The sequence below is a fragment of the Phascolarctos cinereus genome, unplaced genomic scaffold, assembly GCF_003287225.1.
Source record: "Phascolarctos cinereus isolate Bilbo 61053 unplaced genomic scaffold, phaCin_HiC Scaffold_726;HRSCAF=1367, whole genome shotgun sequence".
NCBI lineage: Eukaryota > Metazoa > Chordata > Mammalia > Diprotodontia > Phascolarctidae > Phascolarctos > Phascolarctos cinereus.
In genome coordinates this window covers 303,676,644-303,698,270 of record NW_027556098.1, presented here as the reverse complement: position 1 = coordinate 303,698,270, position 21,627 = coordinate 303,676,644, and the positions used below count along the sequence as shown (strand labels likewise).

The window sequence follows — 21,627 nt, the reverse complement described above, 5'->3', positions numbered from 1 at the left end:
CAACAGGGTTGAAATTTCAAATCCCCCAATAAGACATGCCAAGGGAAACTGGATGACGGCCAGCCTTGTTGTGGCAATGGTTTTATCTGGTGACTCACCCTTTGAGAACAATTGGGGAAATAATGGGCACTTGAGCACCAGGACAAATGATGATAATGTTTTTGGGTCCATGGTGGTGTCCCATGTGGTATAATTAATATGGTTGTCTCAGAATCCCAGGGAAATTGTGGTTAAATAATTGAAGATGTCATGTTTGCTCTGCATGTCTATTCTCAGGCTGGTCGAGAATTTTACTTTCTTTACTTTATTTTTTCATTTTAACTATTTGAAAAACGGGCTACTTCTGGGATCCTGGTGCTATGAGAAAATATAGCTGTAATTTAAGATTTCTTTTCCCTCTCAATATTATGGGTAATCAATACTGATGCGAGGTGCTATAGAATTAGAAAGACAGTTAGGATCATAGATTTAGAGCTGTAAGGATTCTGGTGCAGTGGTGTGCTCTAGTTAGTGAGAGTCAAATGTTAAATTTTGTGTGAGCCTTTACATCTTGGAAATCAGCAAATGCTACAAATTAGGGCTTGATTGATTGTTTTATTGATTTTCTAGACTTAAGAAAGAGATGGAGACAATGTTAATAATGCAGATTAAACTTAAAAGTGTGTGAAGCATGTGTATATAGATACAGATATAGATATTTCCTCTAGAAAGCTGGTTGTTAAACATTTGTTATTGTTGTTCAGTTGTTTCAGTCATGTCTAACTCTTCATGACCCCATTTAGGGTTTTCTTGGCAAAGATATTGGAGTGATTTGCCATTTTCTTCTCCAGCTCATTTTATAGATGAGAAAACTGAAGCAAATGGGGATAAGTGACTTGCCCAGGGTCATACAGCTAGTAAGTATCTGAGGTTGGATTTGAACTCTGATCTTTCTGATTACAGGCCCAGCGCTCCAATCACTGCCCCTCCTAGCTACCCCTGTTAAACATTTACCAGCATTGAAAAGCTATCTAGTTGAATCCCCTCATTTTGTATATATGGACGTAGAAGCCCAGAGAAATAAAAATCACTTGCTGGATTTTACACAGAGTTAGAAACAGGTAGAGCTAAGATTTCAACACTAGTCTTCTGTCTTTAAATTCAGATAGCTTTCTACTGTACTCTATACATTGCTGCTCTTGCAAGTGGATCTACCACTAGCTAGCTGTGTGACCCTAAATAAATCAGTCCCTTTTTCCGGACCTTAATTTCCTCATCTGTTTAAAAAAAAAAAAGGGAAGGCGGATTATCAGAGGGGTCATTCACATGAGTCCCATAACACTCCTGAATGCAACCTGAACTAGATTAAAATGTAACTAGGAAATATTTATCAAGAACAATAAATAAAATTTCATTTTAAAACTGAGTCAGTATGTACAGCCCTCAGAAATCTTTCTATAGAGATTATCATTTCTATTTCAGTTTGACATGACTGGATAATGTGACTTCTCAGGTTCCTTCTGCTTCTACTGTAATCATAGCATAAAATGAGTCACCTACAGGCATCTGATTTGTGATTGACTGAGCTTCTCCAGGATTTGTACTGAAGCTTCCAGGATTTCACTGGAATTGTTCTCAGACACTCTTAGAATTAGCCTTGTCGATAGTCCAGAAGAAGCAGATGTTTAAATCAGGTGAAGAGTAAAAAGGCTGGTTTCTTTTATCTTCATCATGAATTGTGACTGGGCAGTGGGTGGGTCAGCTAAGGAACTTTGGGGACTTTGTAAATATTTGCAAGGTTGACCTACACATGTTCAAGTATCAGAATGAAATTGTTAAGAATAGGAGCCTGGGGTAGAGGTGGTACTATTCGAGGGAAGAAGGATGGACAAAATGACCTTTGATAGTTCCTTTTGGCTTGTGGATAGGCATCTATGCTTATTCTACACTACATCCAAAGAGTTGGCTTGTCCCACCCATGTGGCTCCAAGGGGCAATGTGTCAGGGAAATGGAATGGGTATGATAGCTATGTATCTACCTCTTTGGGGAGAATTCTCATTATGCCTGAACCTGATGTATATGGGACTGAGACTAGATTGCACTCCACCCTGAATTGAGATTAAGGATGAAAAGGTCAGGACTTGAGCCCGGATTTTCCTAATTCTAAGGGTTGCCACTATACTCTGATGCCTCTAATTCTCATTTCACAGATGGACAGTGATCCTCAGAGGTATTGGGTAAATTGTCCATGGTCACATAGTAGTGTTAGAGATCAGATTTGAACCCAAGTCTCCTGACTTCAGGAGTCAACTATCAAATTGATCTTCCTCAAGCACAAGTTTGACCATGTCATCTACATATTTAATCAACTCTAGAGGTTTCTTATTTTTTTAAAAATTTTTAATTAATTTATTTTGAATTACCGACAATCACTTCCATAAGCTTTTGAGTTTTAAATTTTTCATCCCCACTCTCCACACCTCCCTCCCCAAGACGGCGAGCAATCTGATGTAGGCTATACATATACATTCCTATTAAACATATTTTCACATTAGTCATATTGTAAGGAAGAATTAGAATGAATAGGAGGAACCACAAGAAAGAGAAAACAAAACACAACAGAAGAAAAAAAAATAACAAATAGCATGCTTCGATCTGCATTTAAACTCCACAGTTCTTTCTCTGGATGCGGATAGCATTTTCCATCATGAGGCCTTTGGAGATGTCTTAGATCCTTGCATTGATGGGAAGGGTTAACTTTATCAATATTAGTCATCGCACAATGTGGCTGTTACTATGTACAATGTTCTTCTGGTAATGCTCACTTCATTCAGCATCAGTTCATGTAAGTCTTTCCAGGTTTTTCTGAAGTCAGCCTGTTCATCATTTCTTATAGCACAATAGTATTCCATTACATTCATATACCACAACTTGTTCAGCCATTTCCCCAATTGATGGGCATCCTCTCAATTTCCAATTCTTTGCCACCACAAAAAGAGCTGCTAGAAATATTTTTGTACATGTAGGTCCTTTTTAGAGTTTCCTTATTGCCTCCAGAATAAAATACAAAATCTTATGTTTGGCTTTTAAAGCCCTCCATAATCTGGCCCCTTCCTACCTTTCCAGTCTTCTAACTCCTCACAATGCTCCCCTAATACCCTGGCCAAGCGACACTAGCCTCCTTGTTGTTCCTCAAACTGATGCTCCATCTCCCAACTCTGGGCAATTGTACTGCTATCTCCCATACCCAGAACACTTTCCTCCCTCATCTCTGCCTCCTGGCTTTCCTGGTTTCCTTTAAGCTTCAGCTAAAATCTCACCTTTTTTTAATGAATATATCCATGCTTAACTGTAGCCTGGAGGGGCGAGTGGGGAGGAAGGTGGGGGAAAGAACAGAGTACAAAGTATATACCAGAGAACCCAAAAAAACTACAAGGAAGCAAAGATGGACAACTTTCAACATAATGTGCAGTATTTAATACATAGACTTCTTGAAATGGAAAGTTATTGCTATATATTCTGAATCCTCTCCTATGTTCTTTTCTTATTTTATGTTTAAGTTTAATATTTAAGTTTGTAATATGTTTCTTTTTCTTTTCTTATTATGTATTTAAGTTTTAGTATGTCCAAAATAAAAATGATAAAAAAGAAGCAAAAAAAAAATCTCACCTTCTGCAAGAAACCTTTCCTGATCCCTCTTACTACCAGAGCCTTCCCTCTGTTAATTATCACCAATTTATCTTGCATATATCTTGTCGGTACATAGTTTTTTATGTGTTGTCTCTCCCATTAGACTGTGAACACCTTGAGAGCAAGGAACTGGCTTTTACCTTTCTCTCTATCCCCGGTGCTTAGCACAATGCCTGACACATAGTAGGTGCATGATAAATGTATGTTAGCTTGACTTGACTTGATCTCCAGTATACCACATCATCTCCTCATAGGCTCTGAGGTAGACTGTGGCAGCAGGTTAGAAGCAGCTCCTCAAACAGTTACTTGGAGCATATCTGAATGTAGCAGCTGGGAATCACCCCCATTAGCTGGACCCAGCCTTGGACTTTCTATCACCTGGAGTATTGAGGAAGTTAGAGAAGTTGTGGCGTGTTGGGGTCATGTTACACCTATTGACACGAATTCCATGGGAATGCAAACATTGGAGGGTAGCTCCACTCACTAGCCTCCCTATATTTATTGGAAAGCAATAGAAAGCAATGCTTGGTGACGTTCTAGATGTGGTTTAAGGTAGAGCTTGTGTTTCATGTCATGTGGCCAGAAGGGCAATCTGATGAGTTTTCCATGATATTCCTCAGAACTAGCTATGCAAATTAGGGGAAAAATAGCTATGAATCTGTTTTTTTTTTGGGGGGGAAATCTCATTATGCTTGAACTATATGTGTCTATATGTATATATGTATGTATGTATGTGTGTATATATATATACACACACATATATGATTGAAACCACATTGCACTCTGCTCTGAGTTGTAATTAAAGAGGAAAAAACAAGCTTTTGCTTTGGTTAAAGCTTTATCCAATCCCTTCATCCCCCATAAAGCAAATTCTTAATTTCCATTATGCTTAGAACCTAAGTGGATAGATTGTGGGACTAGATCTAACCCTCAGACCCTGCTTCCAGAGCTCCTTGGTAAAACACTTCTTGCTCTAGGAGAAGAGACTTCAGAGAGGAGTGTTCTTATCCCCTTCCTTCTGGTTGCCAGTGTAGGGTAAGTAAAACTGGTTGGAATTGAGGAGAAGGTGAGGGTGGTATGTGCAAAAGTACCTTGATTCCAGGAGGTAGGTCAACTGGACAGATGGCTAGAGGTATTCTTCAGGGGTCTGTCCAATATCACGGGCCTCAGCACCAGCTCTAAGGCTGAGGGGGAACAGCTGCTTCAGTGAGCTCAGGTTGTGGGGTACTTTCCTCCCACTTTCAGGTGAATGGCATATTGGTAATCCTACCTCACTCCTTGCACTGGCAGTGCTCAAAGAGCCAAGAGTGGAATTTTATCAGTTAGATATTTGCAGAACAAAGTCCAGCCATGGGCCTAAACTGAAGGATCTGGCAGGTTTAATAGATAGCCACACTTCCTGGCCTTTGATGCAAAGCCTGGGTCACTCATATCTATAAGTGATAGCAGGACCTTCCTGGAAAAACTCTGGGCTGATACATGGTGGGCTGAACCAGACTATGGGCCTGCTCCCTGTGAAGTCCATAGAACAGACCTTCATATTATTGTCAGTTAGCTCACATGGGCAAGACAGGTAGGAAACTGATACAAGGGTGGGAAACCTGTGACCTCAAGATCTTTTTAAAATGGAGTTTGTTTTGTGAAGTTTGGGTTCGATCAAAGGGCCACACTTGAGGACCTCGAGGGCCGCACATGGCCTTGAGGCCACAGGCTCCCCAACCCTGGGAGAGTATTACTATTATTTGGCAACAGCTACCTCTTGAAGTCACCAGGCTTTGTTATGGGATGGAATGGGCTAGAAAGTGTTCTAGGTACAGGGTTCGTGCTCAGGGACATCACTACCAGCTCCATTCATCTAATGATTGAAGAAGTAACTAGCTTCTCTACCTCAATACATCTTGTCCAATGACCACTCAGGCCTTGCCAAACCCAAACCCTGGTTTATTGGGGCCATTCATTCATCTTCTCTACTCCTACTTTAGATAGCTCTTGAGGGAGTGACACACATGCAGACTGGATCCACTAAAGTACATGTTATCTAATGTCAACTGGGCCACCACTGCTCCTTTTCTAATTGACTTCATTTTCTATTACCCCTCCCCCAGCCAATAGCTATTCTAATTCTTTTCTTCTTGAGCCTCTTATATTGTCCCTTTCATCTCTCTTGCATCAAAGGGCCTCATCTCCTACTTTGTCCAAAAATATAGGCCAACCATCATGAGTTGTCTCTTCTCTTTGACATATTAGACCTATTCAACATCATCTCCCATTCTGTTCTCCTTTGCTCCATTCTCTGACAAAGAGATTACCCTTCTCCTTGTGAAGGGAAATCCTCCTCCACTGTGCCTGGATCCCATCCTATCTCATCTCCTCTAGGAGCTTGCTGCTTTAAACTTGCTCTCTAGTCTCCAATCTTTCTATCTCTACTGGCTTCTTCCTGCTACCTACAAACAGACCCAAGCCTCTGCCATCCACTCAATCCTACATCGGTCCTCCCTTTTTCATAGCCAAGCTTCTAGAAACAACTGTCTTACGTTGCAAAATCTAATGAAATACTTTCATTCTTCCTTTTCCTGGACACCTCAGAATTTGACACTATTGATTACCTCCTTTCTTTTCCCTGTGTTTCTCCAGCATTGTTTTCTCCTGGTTCTCCTCCTATTTGTTTGACTTTCTCCTTTGCTGGTTTATCTTCCATATCCTACCCCTTTACCATAATTATCCACCAAGGTTTTATCTTGTACTCTTTTTTTTCTTTCCTACATAAGGGGCTCTTAGCTTAGGCTATGTATACTTTAAAATATCTGTGTCTATAGATAATTGTATTTCAATACAATTGGTTTCCTTTTTGTGCATTTAAAAGCATTATTATGAAAAGGTGTCCATAGGCTTCATGAAACTGACAATGGAGTCCATGACAAAAAAAAAGGCTAAGCACCCCTGCTCTGTACCCTTTCTCTTGGTGATCATCACCAACTAGATTCTAGTAACTAGAGGCTTAATGACTTCCAGATTTATATAGCTAGCCATAGTCACTCTCCTGAGCTCTAGTTCCAGTTGATTGTTGGGTATTTCAAACTGGAGTATTGAGGGAGGTAGAGAAGTTGTGGTGTATTGGGGTCATGTCACACCTATTGACACGAATTCCATGGGAATGCAAACATTGGAGGGTAGCTCCACTCACTAGTCTCCCTCTATTGATTAGAAAGCAATAGAAAGCAATATGTCCCAAATGGAATTTTCATCTTTCTTCCTCCTCAAACCCATCTGTTCTCCAACCTTCCCTCTTTCTGCTGAGGCCAGCTCCATCCTTCTAGTTACTCAAGTTCACAGTCTCATAGTCATCTTCCTTCATCCCCATATCCAGTCAGTTAAAGTCTTGTGGATTCTGTATCTTCAACTGTTCTCATATTTATTCCCTTTTCATTCACATAGCTTCCACTGTAATTCAGACCTTCATCACCACTCTCTTATACTATCACAAAAGCCCGAATATGGAGTCAAGAAGACTTGAATTCAAATCTCGCTTCAGATGATCCTGGGCAATTAACTTATGTCTGCCTCAGTTTTCTCATTTATAAAATGGGAATGATAATAGTACTCATCTCAGAGTTGCTATGAGGATCACATTAGTTAGCATATGTAAAGCACTTTGTAAATCTTGGTGTGCTTTATAAATGCTAGCTATAATGATGATGACAAGAAACAAGAATATCCAAAATAACTAATGATCTGAAGCAATTTACGATAAGCTCCAAATGAAAGCAGTAAGTACTGCAGGATTCCAAAGGATGGAAAATGTCTTACCTCCAAGAAAAACTAGAGTTTGGATAAGTGTTAAAAGAGCAGGAAGAACATCTTGGGAAGGAGAAATGAGATTGCTAAAGGCAAAGAGGAGAGACCACATTGTCCATGTTCCAGGAGACAGTTGGAAGAGCTTGACTTAAATGGAAAGAAATAAGATTAGGAAAAGAGATCAAGGCTAGATTGCTAAGGCCTTTGAAGGTGAAATGAAGGAGTCTGAACTTTATCCTGGTGTCAATAAGCAGATATCTAAGTTTTAGGGTCATAGGAGTAACATGATGAACGTGGTAGTTTAGGAAGAGTCCTCTGACTCCTCCTCTTGGACCCAGACCTTTGAAGACTTGAGGTGAGAAGAAACTATAAGTAATATGGAACTTTACCTGGGACAAGACATTGTAAGGGAGTGGGCAATAAGCACAGAATGAAATTGTACTTTGCAGCATCTGCTCCTGAGCAGGCACCACCGCCGCCCCGGCCATACCAAGGTGTCCGTGTGAAGGAGCCAGTGAAAGAACTGCTGAGGAGGAAGCGTGGCCTTGCCAGCAGCGGGCTCACAGTGGCCGCAACCACGGTGAGGAGAACAGTTGTTGCAAGGAACAGGATTAGATGAGCTGGGACCAACTCTGGGGGCATTCCTCTGCAGGGTGGGAAGTTACCTTTGGGATGTCTCCATAAGGATACGTGAACTTGTGCCAAGATGCTCATCATTCAGTGTGGGTCAGGGAGTCTCAATTTAGCGAGCTTATGTTTATTATTGGCATACTCACTGAGGGCTTTATTACATTTTCCCCATGAAGACAAGGACCACTTTATTTCTGTCTTTTTATCCTTGTTGGTCGATTGCAATATCCTACACTGAGTGGGTTTGAATTTAATTAAATGGAGGAGAAAGCCATCAGAGATGCCCCATGGCCTTTGAGAAGTTAAGATTGGGAGCCACTCAGACTCTGAAGGAATCTTCAACCTGGTCATCTCTTCTTTCTAGGTGGTGTTGCCCCATCAACCCCTTGCAACCTCCTATGCCACAATGGGTAAGTCCTTTTTGATGCTTCTGTCTGGTTCTGGCCTCTCAGTAAGAGGATATGGTATGATGGAATGAATTCTGGCTCTAGAATCTGAGGATCTAGGTTCAAATTTCATCTCTGTGACCTTGGGCAAGTCTTGTGGGTTCTCTCATCTCTAAAACAAAGGGGTCAGGCTAGATAGCTTGTGAGGCCTCCTGCCCTAAGACTGTGCCTGACTCATCCCTGATGCCTCACCTACTTTTTGCCCTTGAGTGAAAGTGTACTTGGAGTACAGAGACCCGGATTTTTTTTGTCTTTGGTGATGTTATCAACTATGTTACCTTGGGCAAATCACTTCATCCCTCTAGTCCTCAGTTTACTCATCTGTGAAATAAGCTCTAACATTCAATAATTCTTTCCCTTCAGGGCCATCTTGCCTGGACATGGAGGTCCCTGCATCCACAGTGACCGAAGAAGGGGCCCTGTGCACAGGCTGGCTCTCCCAGCCTGCTCCTGCTACCCTTCAGCCCCTGACACCGTGGACACCTTATCCTGAGTACATGCCGCATGAAGGTGTCAGCGGCCCTTACTCTACTGATATGTTTGTGCAGCCCGTGTGTCCCAGCTACACGGTGGTTGGACCCTCATCAGTGCTGACATATGCCTCCCAGCCACTCATCACCAACTTCACGGTATGCTATTGTCCCCCAACTAAAGGATTGTCAGTTGTCTTCCTTGGGAATTCCTGACAATGCCAAGTGACAATAAGTTCTCTTCTGCCTCTTTAGCCCAAATCTCCTTGGCTCCCTCCGTAAATTTAATTCAGGAGTGCATGTCTGTCTTGATAATATAACATTTTAACTCGGTGTTGATACTAATTGTCACTCTGTTTGGGGTGAAATGCCAGCTTCAGTCCTTTTTCTCCCAATCTATTGACACTAGACACTTCAAGGAGATGCAGGATTGAGCAACTTCCCCTGCTTTTGTGCTTAACTCTAAATGATTTGGTAGCAGTGACTAGGAAATTCATTTTTTCATTCAGAGCCAACTAGGTGGGCAGTAGATAGACCACTGGACCTGAAGTCAGGAAGACTTGAGTTCAAATCTGTCCTCAGACATTTATTAGTCGTCTGATCCTGGGCAAGTCACTTAATTTCTGTCTCCCTCAGTTTCCTCATCTGTAAAATGGGGATGATGATAAGCCCTACCTCCTAGGGTTGTTGTGAGGATCCAATAAGATAATATTTATCAAATGTTTTGCAAACCTTAAAACTCTATATAAATTCTAACTGTTATTATTTATTCTTTCATTTGAGGCAGCAAGGTGGCATAGATATATGGTAAAATATTGGACTGGATTTCAAATCCTGCCTAGCTTTGTGACCTTGAATGAGTCACATAATTGCTGCTTCAATATCCTCATCTGTAAAATGGTGATAATATCCTCTTCCTCACAGGATTGTGGTAAGGATCAAATAAAATAGCATATGTAAAATCTGTTGCAAACCTTAAAGTGTTGGTTAAGTGTTAGGTATCATTCATTCATCCATTCATTTATTAATTCAGGCAACAACATTTATTAGTCCCCCACCAACTGCAAGATACTGTAGACTACATTCTGGTGGAGATGTAAAGATATGTAAGATATGCCCTCAAGGAGGTTATAATCCTGGGAAGATGTTTTAATGCTTCAGACAAATCCAAGATGTCACTGGTGTGCTTTTTTTATTCCCTTCTTAAGTAAAAACCTCAATTGCTTTGTTCTCTCTGTCTTGGTAGATAGTCTTTGTGAATTGCTAATGTATTAAAAAAAAAAAAAGACACATCATCACCTAGTCGACTACCTGCTGAGGCAGTCTCAGTGGACTGAGCACTTGGCCTGGAGTTAGGAAGACTTGAGTCTCAGATGCTTAGTAGTTATGTGGCCCTGGCCAAGTTATTTAACTTGTATTTGCCTCATTTTCCTCAACTGTAAAATATAAATTAAGCATTTAACAGTGGTTGACACATAGTAGGTGCTTCAATAGTTGCTTTTTTTTTTATCCTTCCTTCTGGTAATGAACCTCTCAATACCTAGGTCTAGTCTTTGGAATAATACAGTCCTTTGCTGAACCCAGTAAATAGATACACATGTATATGTATGCAAATAAGGGAAAATTTGAAGGCACTGGGATTTCTTCAAAGTAAGCTTAGTAAATAAGTTTAGGTAGTGAATGAAGGAGTGAAACAGCTTATTAAATACTTACAATGTGTCAATCACTGCTACAGTGAGAAAGTCCCTGCCATTGAGAAATCCTCAGTCTCCATTACAGGGACTGTGTCATGTATTTGTATTTGTACATATTAATAATGATAGCTAACATTTATATAGGGCCTACTATGTGCCAGGAACTGTGCTAAATGCCTTACAATTATTGTCTCATTTAATCCTTACAGCAACCCTGGGAGGTAGGTGCTATTATTATTCCCATTTTATAGATGAGGAAATTGAGGTAAACAGAAGTTAAGTGACTTGCTCAAGTCACCCAGTTAGTAAGTGTCTGAGGCTGGATTGGAACTCTGGTCTTCTTGACTCCAGGCCCAGCGCTCTATCTATTGAATCACATACTAATGGGGAGACAATAAATATAGGGAAATAAGGGTTAGGGAAGAGTTTTTGTCTGGGGTGGCTGGGTCACGGGGATTGTAAATTCAGTCATAGGTCCACTGAGTCTTTCCAGAAGCAATGGTGATGTTGCTTTGATTTCTCAGAGAAATCTGAAGTCTAAAGCATATAGATGTTAAATGACTTAACCTAGGGCCACACAGCTAATAAGAATTAGAACCTAGATTACTAAGTATGTGAATCCAGATCTTACTGACTCCAAGCCCAATATTGTATTCACTGTTCTTTGATGCAGAAATACATACAAATAAAAATAATGAAAAATGGTTTATTAAATATATGAGATGGGGGCAGCTAGGTGGAGCAGTGGATAGAGCACTGGCCCTGGATTCAGGAGGACCTGAGTTCAAATCTGACCCAAGACACATAACACTTACTAACTGTGTGACCCTGGGCAAGTCACTTAACCCCATTGCCTAGCAAAAACAAAAAACAAACAAACAAAAAACCAAACAAAAATAAATAAATATATGAGATGTATGAAGTATTAAGAGGTTAGAGGAGTTTAGAAATCACTCCTGTCTGTGGGGTGGGGCAGGGGGAAAAGTCTTTGAATGAAATGGAATTTGAGTTGAGCCTTGAAAGGTGGGTAGATTTGAACAAGGCGAGATGGGTCATGTGTGTGTTTGTGGGGGAGAGGTGGTCTTTAAGCCATTTCAGTTGCAGAGAACAGCGTGAACCAACATTGCTCCTGACTTATTTAGTAGCATGAGATCTAGGCGATGGTCATGGAAAGATGAAATGAAACATATGAAACCATTTTTATTAGCCCTGTACACAGGACAAGTGGGTCACTGAGCCATATGCCCTACCCTCTGTGGACCATCACCTCTTTCCCCAGTATGAATCACAGAATCTCCAAATTGGAAGGGGGCTCAGAGTCCACATAGGCTGGGTACTCTTAACTTTTTTTTTTTAATGTCATGGACCTTTTGGCATTCTGGTGACATCCATGCCCCCTTCTTGGAATTACATTTTCTAATGCACAAAACAAAATACATAGAATTACAAAAGAGGCTGTATTGAATCAAAACCAAAATATTAACAAAACAAGTTCACAGACCCCAGTCTAAGGACCCATGATTTTAGTCTAACCTGTATCTGAACCAGGATCCCTCTCATAACGTACATGACTAGTGGTTGTGTAACCTTTGGTTGAAAATTTCTAGTGAAAGGCAACTTTCTGCCAGTTGGGAGGGTTGGACTCAATGACTTCAAAGGTCCCTCTCAGCTCCAAATACATGATCTTATGATGCTGCGAGCCTATGATTCCACTTTGTAATAATTCCAAATATTAGGAAGCTTTTCTTTACATTGAAATCCAAATTTGCTTCTTAAACAACTTCTACCCATTGCTTCTCTGACAGAACAAACTTTAATCTCTCTTTCACTGGACCAGCCTTCAGATACTCGAAGACAGCCATTCCATCCTCCCAAAGCCTTATTTGCTACAGGTTCAACATCCCTAGTTCCTTTAATGGCAAGCTCTTAAGGCCCTTCACCATCTTGACTACTCCACAGTGGGCATTTTCCCCCTTACCACTATCTAAAGTGTGGCTTCAAGAAATGGATCTAGTGTTCCAGGTGTGGTCTGATCAGGGCAAAAAGTGCGGGGGAACTATTGTCTCTCTAGTCTTAGGCATGACGCTTCTCTTAAAGCAGCCTAATGTGGCAATAGCTTTTTCAGGTGCCATATCACACTGTTGACTCATAGCAACCTTGTGATCCACTAAAGTCCTCAGATCTTAAAACTAACTCCAGAATAATCCAACTTGTAGTCTCTTTCACCTTTAGTCTTTGGACAGAACTTTGGATACCTTGCATCTCTCTTTTCAGAGCCCAAAGACATTTTCATTCTTTCTCAGCATGACATCTTCATCTGGGGGAGCTGAGGGGAAGGGAGGAATGATGGGTTAAACACTTGGTTGCCTTTAGTGACAACAATAACAGCAAAAAAAAAAACGAAGTTGTATAGTGTTTTAAGGTTTGCCAAACACTTTAGAGATATTATCTCATTTGATCCTCACAAAAACCCTGGGAGGTAGGTACTATTGTGATTCTCCTTTTACAGATTAGGAAACCAAGGTAAACAGAGGTTAAGTGACTTGCCCATGGTTCAACAGCTAGTAAATGTCTGAGGCTAGATTTGAACTAAGGTCTTCCTGACTCCAGGCCCAGTGCTGTATCCACTGCACCAACAAGAATGACTCATATTATAAATCACTTTACAAATTCTTTTCATAGCAGATCTGTATAGTAGGTAGTAGTATAAGTGTTATTGACTCCATTTTATGAGTTCAAGGAAGTTATGACATCCATAGTTACATAGCCATTAAGTGTCAAAGATAAGATTTGAATTCAGGTCTGACTTCAGATATATTACTCTTTCTACTACATCACAGACTTCTCCCAATCTTATTTAGCCCTATCAGAGCTCAGGGTACAGAGGCAAATAGAGTCAAATTTTGAGGTCCCTGAGACAGCTAGGTGACTAGAGCACTAACCCTGGAGTTAGGAAGAATCTGAGTTCAGACCTGGCCTCAGACACTTATAAGCTGTATGACTCTGGGCAAGTCACTTAACCTCTGTTTGCCTCATTTTCCTCAATTATAAAATGAGGATAATAATAGCACCTACCTCTTAGGATCACTGTGATGATCAAACAATATATTTGTAAAGTGCTTAGCACAGTACCTGGCAGATAGCAGGCATCAGATAAATGCTGTTATTATTATTTTTATTAATTTCAATACACCCAGAAATAGCTCATGTGTTAGACCCAGCATATTTGCTTTGAGAGGCTGATATAGGCAAGAGGGCAATATATCTGTATTTTCTATTAGCTCAGGACACCTGGCTTCTGTGGTGATGGGACCACATCAGCCCTGTATATAGGCAAAATAGGTAGATATCTAGGTGATGGGATTTGAAAGTTATCACAAGATGCCAAAATAGGGTCTCATCAGCTTGCCACAGTGCCTGTAATTCTTATTAGAATCACTCCTTGGGGTTAAGGCATTGTAACTTCAGAAGGTCTGGGTTATCTTGCACACATGACTAGAAAGGGTACAATGTATCATTCATGAGCAGTCTTTAATGCTATGTACAACGAGTATGAAATTACCTGTCACCTAGCAGATATCAGGGACATCGAGGAGTGGGATATGGAACAGGTGAGTTTTGATTGAAGGTATGGGCTAGAAAATGAGCTTATGTGTAGGGGGCTCTGATAGTTGTGGGCAATGTGTGTGTGGAAGGGTGTGCATGCATGTGCCTTTTCATGTAGGTATATACACGAGGAGCAGAAGAGAGGATGACCAAAGATTATAATTTTGCACTTGGCAGATTCCTGAGGATACTATAGGGATCTACATGGAACCCCAGGGGTAAGAGATCAGGAAAGGTCTGGCATGAAGAAAAAACACACTCAGAAAATGAGCCAGACAGGTAAAGATTTCTCCCACAATGTAACTGACCTCTGTCCTATGCTTTCTAATTCTTCCCACAGACCAGGAATGCCATGCCAGCAGGTGGGCCTCAGCTGGAGGGAACAGAGCACCAAGCACCTCTGACTTACTTCTCATGGCCTCAGCCCATTTCAGCTCTGCCCACTTCTACCCTGCAGTACCAGCCCCCAGCCCCTACACTGCCTGGGCCACAGTTTGTACCACTCCCCATCTCCATCCCAGAGCCAGTCCCTCAGGACCTGGAAGATACAAGGAGGGCAATCAATACTCTGCCCATAGAGAAACTACTGCTAGAAGAAGAAGAAAGTGATACATACGTGATGAATCACACTCTGTCTGTGGAAGGGTTTTAATATCTGGTGTTTGGTTTATTCCTGTCTAATCACTGAACGCAGGTCTTGTGAATACACAGGGATTCAGTTTGACACATTCTGTCTTGTGCTGAAGTCATGGAATCTTAGAGCTAGCAAGAATTTTGAAGTCACTTTGTAGTATCTTCCTTCCTTCCCTCCTTCCTTCCTTCCTTCCTTCCTTCCTTCCTTCCTTCCTTCCTTCCTTCCTTCCTTCCTTCCTTCCTTCCTTCCTTCCTTCCTTCCTTCCTTCCTTCCTTCCTTCCTTCTTCCCTCCCTTCTCTCTCCTCCTCTCTTCTCTTCTCTCTTTTCATTTCCCTCCTTTCCTCCCTCCCTTCTTCCCTCCCTGCCTGCCTGCTTTCCTGCCTTCCAGCCTTCTTACCTCCCTTCTTCATTTCTTCCCTCTTCCTTCCCTTCCTTTTTTCTCCAAGGAGCATTAAAGATGTTGAAGCCTCAGCATTTTATTTTACATTTATTCAATTCAACCAAATAATCAGTCACTCAATAAGTATTTATTAAACACCTACCATGTAACAGGCACTGTGCTAGGCACTGCAGATGCAAACACAAAAATAAAATAGTCTCTTACTTCAAAGACATTACATTTTATTAGGGAGTTTCTTGTGTCTCATTTTCTCTCTTAGAAGAGGCCCCTTTTGGGGAGTCTACTGTGTGTCAGGGTAGTGGTGCTTCCTCACGCAATGGTGGTGAGCCCTGTCACAATCATTCTCTGCCCATCTTTGTAATTTTGACATACATGTACTTTTTCCTCCCATACCCCCCCTCTTCCTGCTCTCTGCTTTGACCTTGCCAGTATCTCCCAAGAGAGACAGCCAGGTAAAGACCTGGTGCCAGAGGCCCTGAGCTTACAATTTCACAGTTGCTTCTTTGTTTATGATGAGTTGTGTTGGACAGATTTCCAGTTCACATGGCAAGACCACAAACCACTGGGGCTTAGGAGCAGGGAGGGAGGGGCAGTAACGAGGATGGGGAGAGATAGACAGTGCCAAAGGAGGAAGCATAGAGTGTGTATATGAGTTCCAAGACAGAGTGACAGAGAGGATAGCTGGGGTGATAGGAAAGGGGCAGTAAGAGACAGGAAGTGATAGAGAGCAAGGGCTGTATATATTTTTGAGATAGTAGATGAGGGGGAGGGGAAAGAGGAGGATGAGAGTCACAGGGAAAGGACAGTGGGAGGGAAGGAATCATAGGATCACAGATTCAGAGGTGGAAAGGACATTGAAGGTCATCAGATCCAATCCCCTCATTTTGCAGATGGAGAAACTGAGGCCCAGAGAATTGAAGTGACTTGTCAGCTATTGAGTGGAAGAGCTAGGATTCAAACCTACCTCCTCTGATTAATTCCAGTGGCTTTTCCACTCTGCATTTGTGAGGAGGGGTGGTGACCTGAAGGAGTGGTAGGGAGAAACAGGTCTGACCCAGCTGGAGAGAAAACTGACTTTAAATTTGGGGGGGAAAAGCATTGCTTTAGGTTAAGAGGTAGGGGTGGGACCTGAGAAGAAGAATGTGGTATAAAAGACTGAAGACACAAATAACACTTTAAAAAGAAAAGGAAAAACATTGCTTTAGATGCAGAGAAGGGAGTTTGGCTTTAGTCACCTAAGGAGATTTATCAGAAGTTCCTGGTGAATTCCTTTACAAATGGGATTAGTAACCTGGCTGGAGAGTGAACATCTGGCCAGGCCCTACAAAGGCAGCTAGGTGGTGCAGTAGATAGAATGCTGGGCCTGGAGTTAGGAAGACCTGAGGTCAAATCTGGACTTAAAACACTTACTAGCTGACTCTGGGCAAGTTACTTAGCTTCTGCGTGCTTTAGCTTCCTCAACTGCAAAACAGGGACAATAATAGCAACTCTACCTCCCAGGGTTGTTGTGAGTGCCTGATTAAAGAGGTACCATATTCATCCTAGCCATCACTATTATTATTAGTTCCTGGCCCTGTTCAGATCCATACTGATCTATTACAGTCAGGATATCCAAACCCAGAGATGTTTTATAGGTTTGCAAATGTACTTCAATCTTCATGAGGACATTCCCCAGACAGAATGCTACTCTAGGGTCATCTAGAACCATGACATCCCCCCTTCAAATGTTAACCTTCCCAAGGGTTTTGAGAACTCCAACCCAAAAAATGGCGTTTGGTTTTGTTTTCCATCTTTACTAGGAAAACATTCAATCTGTATGGGATATTTATTCCGTTGGTATCTGGCTGGAGTGGGGAGTGGGATCCGGTAACCTGCCTTCTACTGTAGACACGAAGCACGGGTGTCAAGTCAGAATGAAGAGTTTCCTGGAGAACATATAGATCTTTCGATTTGTTTTATTCAGTGTTTTAACTATTAACTTCTGGTTAAATTTCCTTTCCTGTTTCTGTTTTTTCTGCTTTGCTACACTCAGGATCCATTTGATTTTCAGTTTGTCGGAATGGTGTCCAATGAAGGCATGGCTCATGTGATGGACCTACGTGCCTGCACGACCTGTTCCCCTGTGAACAACACTGGGCAATAGACCTGAGGACTGTTTTTTAATTTTGGAGGGGTGCAAATGGAAATGTTTGCAACTGTGGCTTAATATTAATAGATTTAGATAGGCCAGAGAACCCAGCCAAGAAATGAGATCCTTTATGTGTATGCTCACCTTCAGATGTCATTTATTTTAGTTCCTCCTCCAAAGAGAATGTCCTGGATGTAACCTCCCACTGGAAATTCTCCCTGAGTTATCCTATTAAAAACAGAAACATTTTCAATAAAGACTAAAAGTAGCTTTCTGATGCCTAAAGTACTTTATTTCCTATCATATTAATCCTACTTGGCTCTTGACGCAGTAAATGGTGTCATAATAGAAAGATGCTTACTTACATGGTGTTGTGTTGGTTTTGCAACTTGATACACATCAGCAGGAGATAAAAATCAGCCCTGGATATGTACTACAGTCATGTTTTCCAAGTTGTACATATTGGGCCTGCTGACATGTCTCCAGTATGGCTAGGCTCAAGGAAAGGAAGGAAATCTTTGTTCCCCAACTGGTCTCATCATTGCCTGTATTACTCTCTGAAACCTTTTAATGATGCTGAGGTATCCAGAGACGAGTTTTGCCCATCAATAAGTTGATTCAGTTCAACAAATATTTATTAGACACTATATGCTGAATTCTGGGGTTGCATTGATCAAATAAAACTCGACTCCTGCCCTTTAGAAGCTTCCAGTCTATTGACCAGGGGCAGGAATAAAGTATGTATACAAATAATTTTGATGCAAGGCAAAATTCAATAAGCATACAAAAAGAACCAGGAAAAATACTATAAGAAATTTGAGGTGGTGGGGATTTCATCTACAGTAGGTTGGAATCGTGAAATGCTTTGTGGAGGAATCATAGAATTGAAGGGTCTCAGAACTGGAAGAACCCTCAGAGACCATCTAATCCAACCTGTATTGAAACAAGAATCCTCTCTACAATATATACTATAAGTGGTGTGGCAGGCAGCTATATAGCACAGTGGATAGATCTATAGGCCTGGATTCAGGAAAAGAAGATCTGAATTCAAATTTAGTCTTAGATACTTGGGACAGTGAGGTGACACAGTGGATAGAGTGCCCTGCCCCTAGAGTTAGGAAGACTAATCTTCCTGAGTTCAAATCTGGTCTCAGATACTTTCTAGTTCTGAGACCCTGGGCAAGTCAGTTAAACCTGTTTGCCTCAGTTTCCTCATCTGTAAAATGAGCTGGAGAAGGAAATGGCAAGCCACTCCAGTATCTTTGCCAAGAAAACCCCAAATGGGGTCACAAAGAATCAGATACAACTGAAAATGACTGAACAACTTATTAGCTGTATGACTCTGGGCAAGTTACTTAACCTCTAACCACCTCAGTTTCCTCACTTATAAAATGAGGATAATATTTGAACCTACATCCCAGGGTTGATGTGAGAATCAAATGAGATAATATTTGTGACATTTAGCACAACACCCATGACCCATGGTGCTTAATAAATACTTGTTTCCCTCCTCCTTCCACTTCAAAACCTCCAGTGAGGGGGAAACTGCTACTTTGCCAGGCAAGACATGCTGCTTTTGGATAATTCTCATTGTTTGTAAGAAAGTTTTTACTGGTATCAAGTGCTTATTTATCTCAATCCAACTTTCACTGACTATTTCTAGGTTCTTTCCTCTGAGTCCAAAAAGAACAAAACTAATCACACCGTGATGCCTACACAAGGAGAGGCCAAAACTACTCATAACATAGAAGACATTCATCACTTCACCCACCGTACGTTAGCAAATAATGGCCCATCTCTGTACCTGCAAAACATCTGGGTCCTAGCTGCTCTCCTATGATAATAAATGCCATTTAAAAAGCACCTTAAAGATTTTACTTTACATACATTATGTCGTATGAGAATCTGTATGGTATATTGGATGAAGGATTAGCTTAAGAACCATAAACACTTGGGTTCACATACCATTTCTGATACATACTAGTGGACTGACCTAAGTAACTCACAGGACTTGAGGCAACTCTTTGAGATTAAGAGTTTCAGAGAAGGGTCCATTTCCCTTGGTAGAGGACTTTTTCTCATCCAGGAATTCTTTATCTCAATGAAATCACAGATCCAGTACCTATCTTGTCTTATATGAGCCTCACAACAACTCTGTAGGGTAAGTACTTTAGGGTATTATTATCCCCATTTTACAGATGAGGAAACTGAGGCTCAGAGAGAGGGGACCTGACTTGTCCAGGGTCACCTAGCTAGCAAATGTCATAGGTGTGATTTCTTTCAAATTCCAGGACCCACAATCTGTCCCTTATACCATACTGTCTTCTCTACAGGGATATAATCTAGCCCTAGTAATTGCATCCAAGAGGACCTGATCTCCCACAACAGGAATAGCAGCATGTGTGAACTCTTCCATAATCCAGCCCTGCAATACCTCATTGTCCTGTTATATAGACATGCAGCTAAAAAAAGAGCAGTCTGACTTCCTGCCAGAGGTGGCTGAATTGTAGTGAAAGGAAGAATTGTTGTAGGAATGATGACATCTCTCTTGAAACAGACAGCCAGAATATGGAAATATGTTTTGCATGACTTCACATGTATAATCGTTATCATATTGCTTGCCTTATCAAGGGGTAGAGGAAGGATAGAAGGGAGGGAGAGAATTTAGAACTCAACATTTCAAAAACATTTGTGTTAAAAATTTTTATGTGAAATTGGGAAATATTTAATGAAATAAATAAAAATATATTAAAAAAAAAAACCCAGGCAGCCAGGATCTCTAATAATTCTCCTTTCCCTGGGAGAGCATTAGACCAAAGATTTTCCACAGGAAAGCTCTCTGGGAGACCAGATGACACAAAGGGATTTCTTTCTAACCATTTTTGTTAAGGTGCAGCTCTGTGTGAGACCGAGAAGACCTATGATCATGACATGATTTACCTTTGACTGAGCCCTGGATTGAGGAGGGGAGAGGAAGGTAGGCTTGGCTGGACATGTCCAGAATATTTAAGTAGGGAAAGTCCTCTGTTTCCAGTGTAAGATCATTTCATTCCAGTAAGATTCATATGAAAAGAAGAGAGTGAGGATGAGATCTTCCTGGATACCCCTTACCCTGCCCCCTCTGCCATTCTGTCCTCTGATACCAAAGCCAGACCTCTTTCATACTTGTGCCCAAACCAGGTTTTCCTTGTGCAGCATTCTGTGCCTGATGCAAACATCTGATGCTGCTACATTTAATGAAAGCTATATTCCTACTGAACCAAGGGGCTAGGTAAAGCTTATGGATGAGTGCCCTCTCTCTGAGAGACTGTAATCCAGGAGGAAGTCCAGGAGGCCTCTGGAGCAGGAGTTCTTCAGATGGGGTTCACAGACTTCCAAGGGGTACCATGGATAAATTTCAGGAGGTCCACGAACTTGGGTGGCAAAAATCTTTATTTCAACACAATTGGTTTCCTTGTCATAATCTTACATACTTTGTTTCCTTCCTCTATCTCCTAATAATTTTCTACGCTTTATTCATGCATTTAAAAGCATCATTCTGAGGAGGTCACCCAATTGAAAAAGGGATGCATGATACAAAAAGGTTAAGAACACTCGCTCTAGAATCAGGCCCAGCTGGGAGATTAAAGCAAAATCATTTTAATTGACAGCGTATTGACTCACAGCATGAGGTCTTTCAGTGGCAGCTTTTCTCTGTAAGGAAAGAGAGGATTGAAATATGAAATGTAATGGCAGGATTTTGAGGTCTTTCCTGTCTGGCTTGTGTTTGTGGACCCTGGATTGAGGTATTCAAATGTGGAGCAGGTTGGACCAGCCGAGAGAGTAGAGAATGTAGTCAAGATAGGATTTCTCATTAAATTTTGGCCTTTCATACTTCAAGGGATGTCCAAAGCTTTGTATTATTCAATCCAAACAGAAAGCCTGAGGAAGAGAAAATGAGTGGGAAAATGTGCAAAAATGCACGTAGTGTCTAGATAGGGCATGAACGAGCTCTGATGAATAGATTTATGTAGTTTCTTTGATTTCTATACATTTTCTATAGCTAAAAGTTTGCCTGAGCCGAGGAACACTGAACCAAGGCAACAGAGGGCATAGTCTGATGAAAAGAAATGCAAAAACCAAGAATGAATCACGTGCTTTAGAGCTGGAATATA

General features: G+C 41.2%; 1 protein-coding gene across 1 annotated transcript in view; it reads left to right on the top strand.

Annotated features, from left to right (window-relative positions):
* POU2AF1 (POU class 2 homeobox associating factor 1) overlaps positions 1–17,747 on the top strand; it is a 35,879-nt gene extending 18,132 nt beyond the window's left edge. Inside the window, exons 2-5 of the mRNA XM_020989802.2 lie at positions 7,915–8,045; positions 8,460–8,505; positions 8,905–9,170; positions 14,652–17,747. Coding sequence (XP_020845461.1) covers positions 7,915–8,045; positions 8,460–8,505; positions 8,905–9,170; positions 14,652–14,963 — 755 coding nt within the window. The 3' untranslated portion in view covers positions 14,964–17,747. The remainder of the gene's footprint in view (positions 1–7,914; positions 8,046–8,459; positions 8,506–8,904; positions 9,171–14,651) is intronic.
* Positions 17,748–21,627: the final 3,880 nt, after the last annotated feature.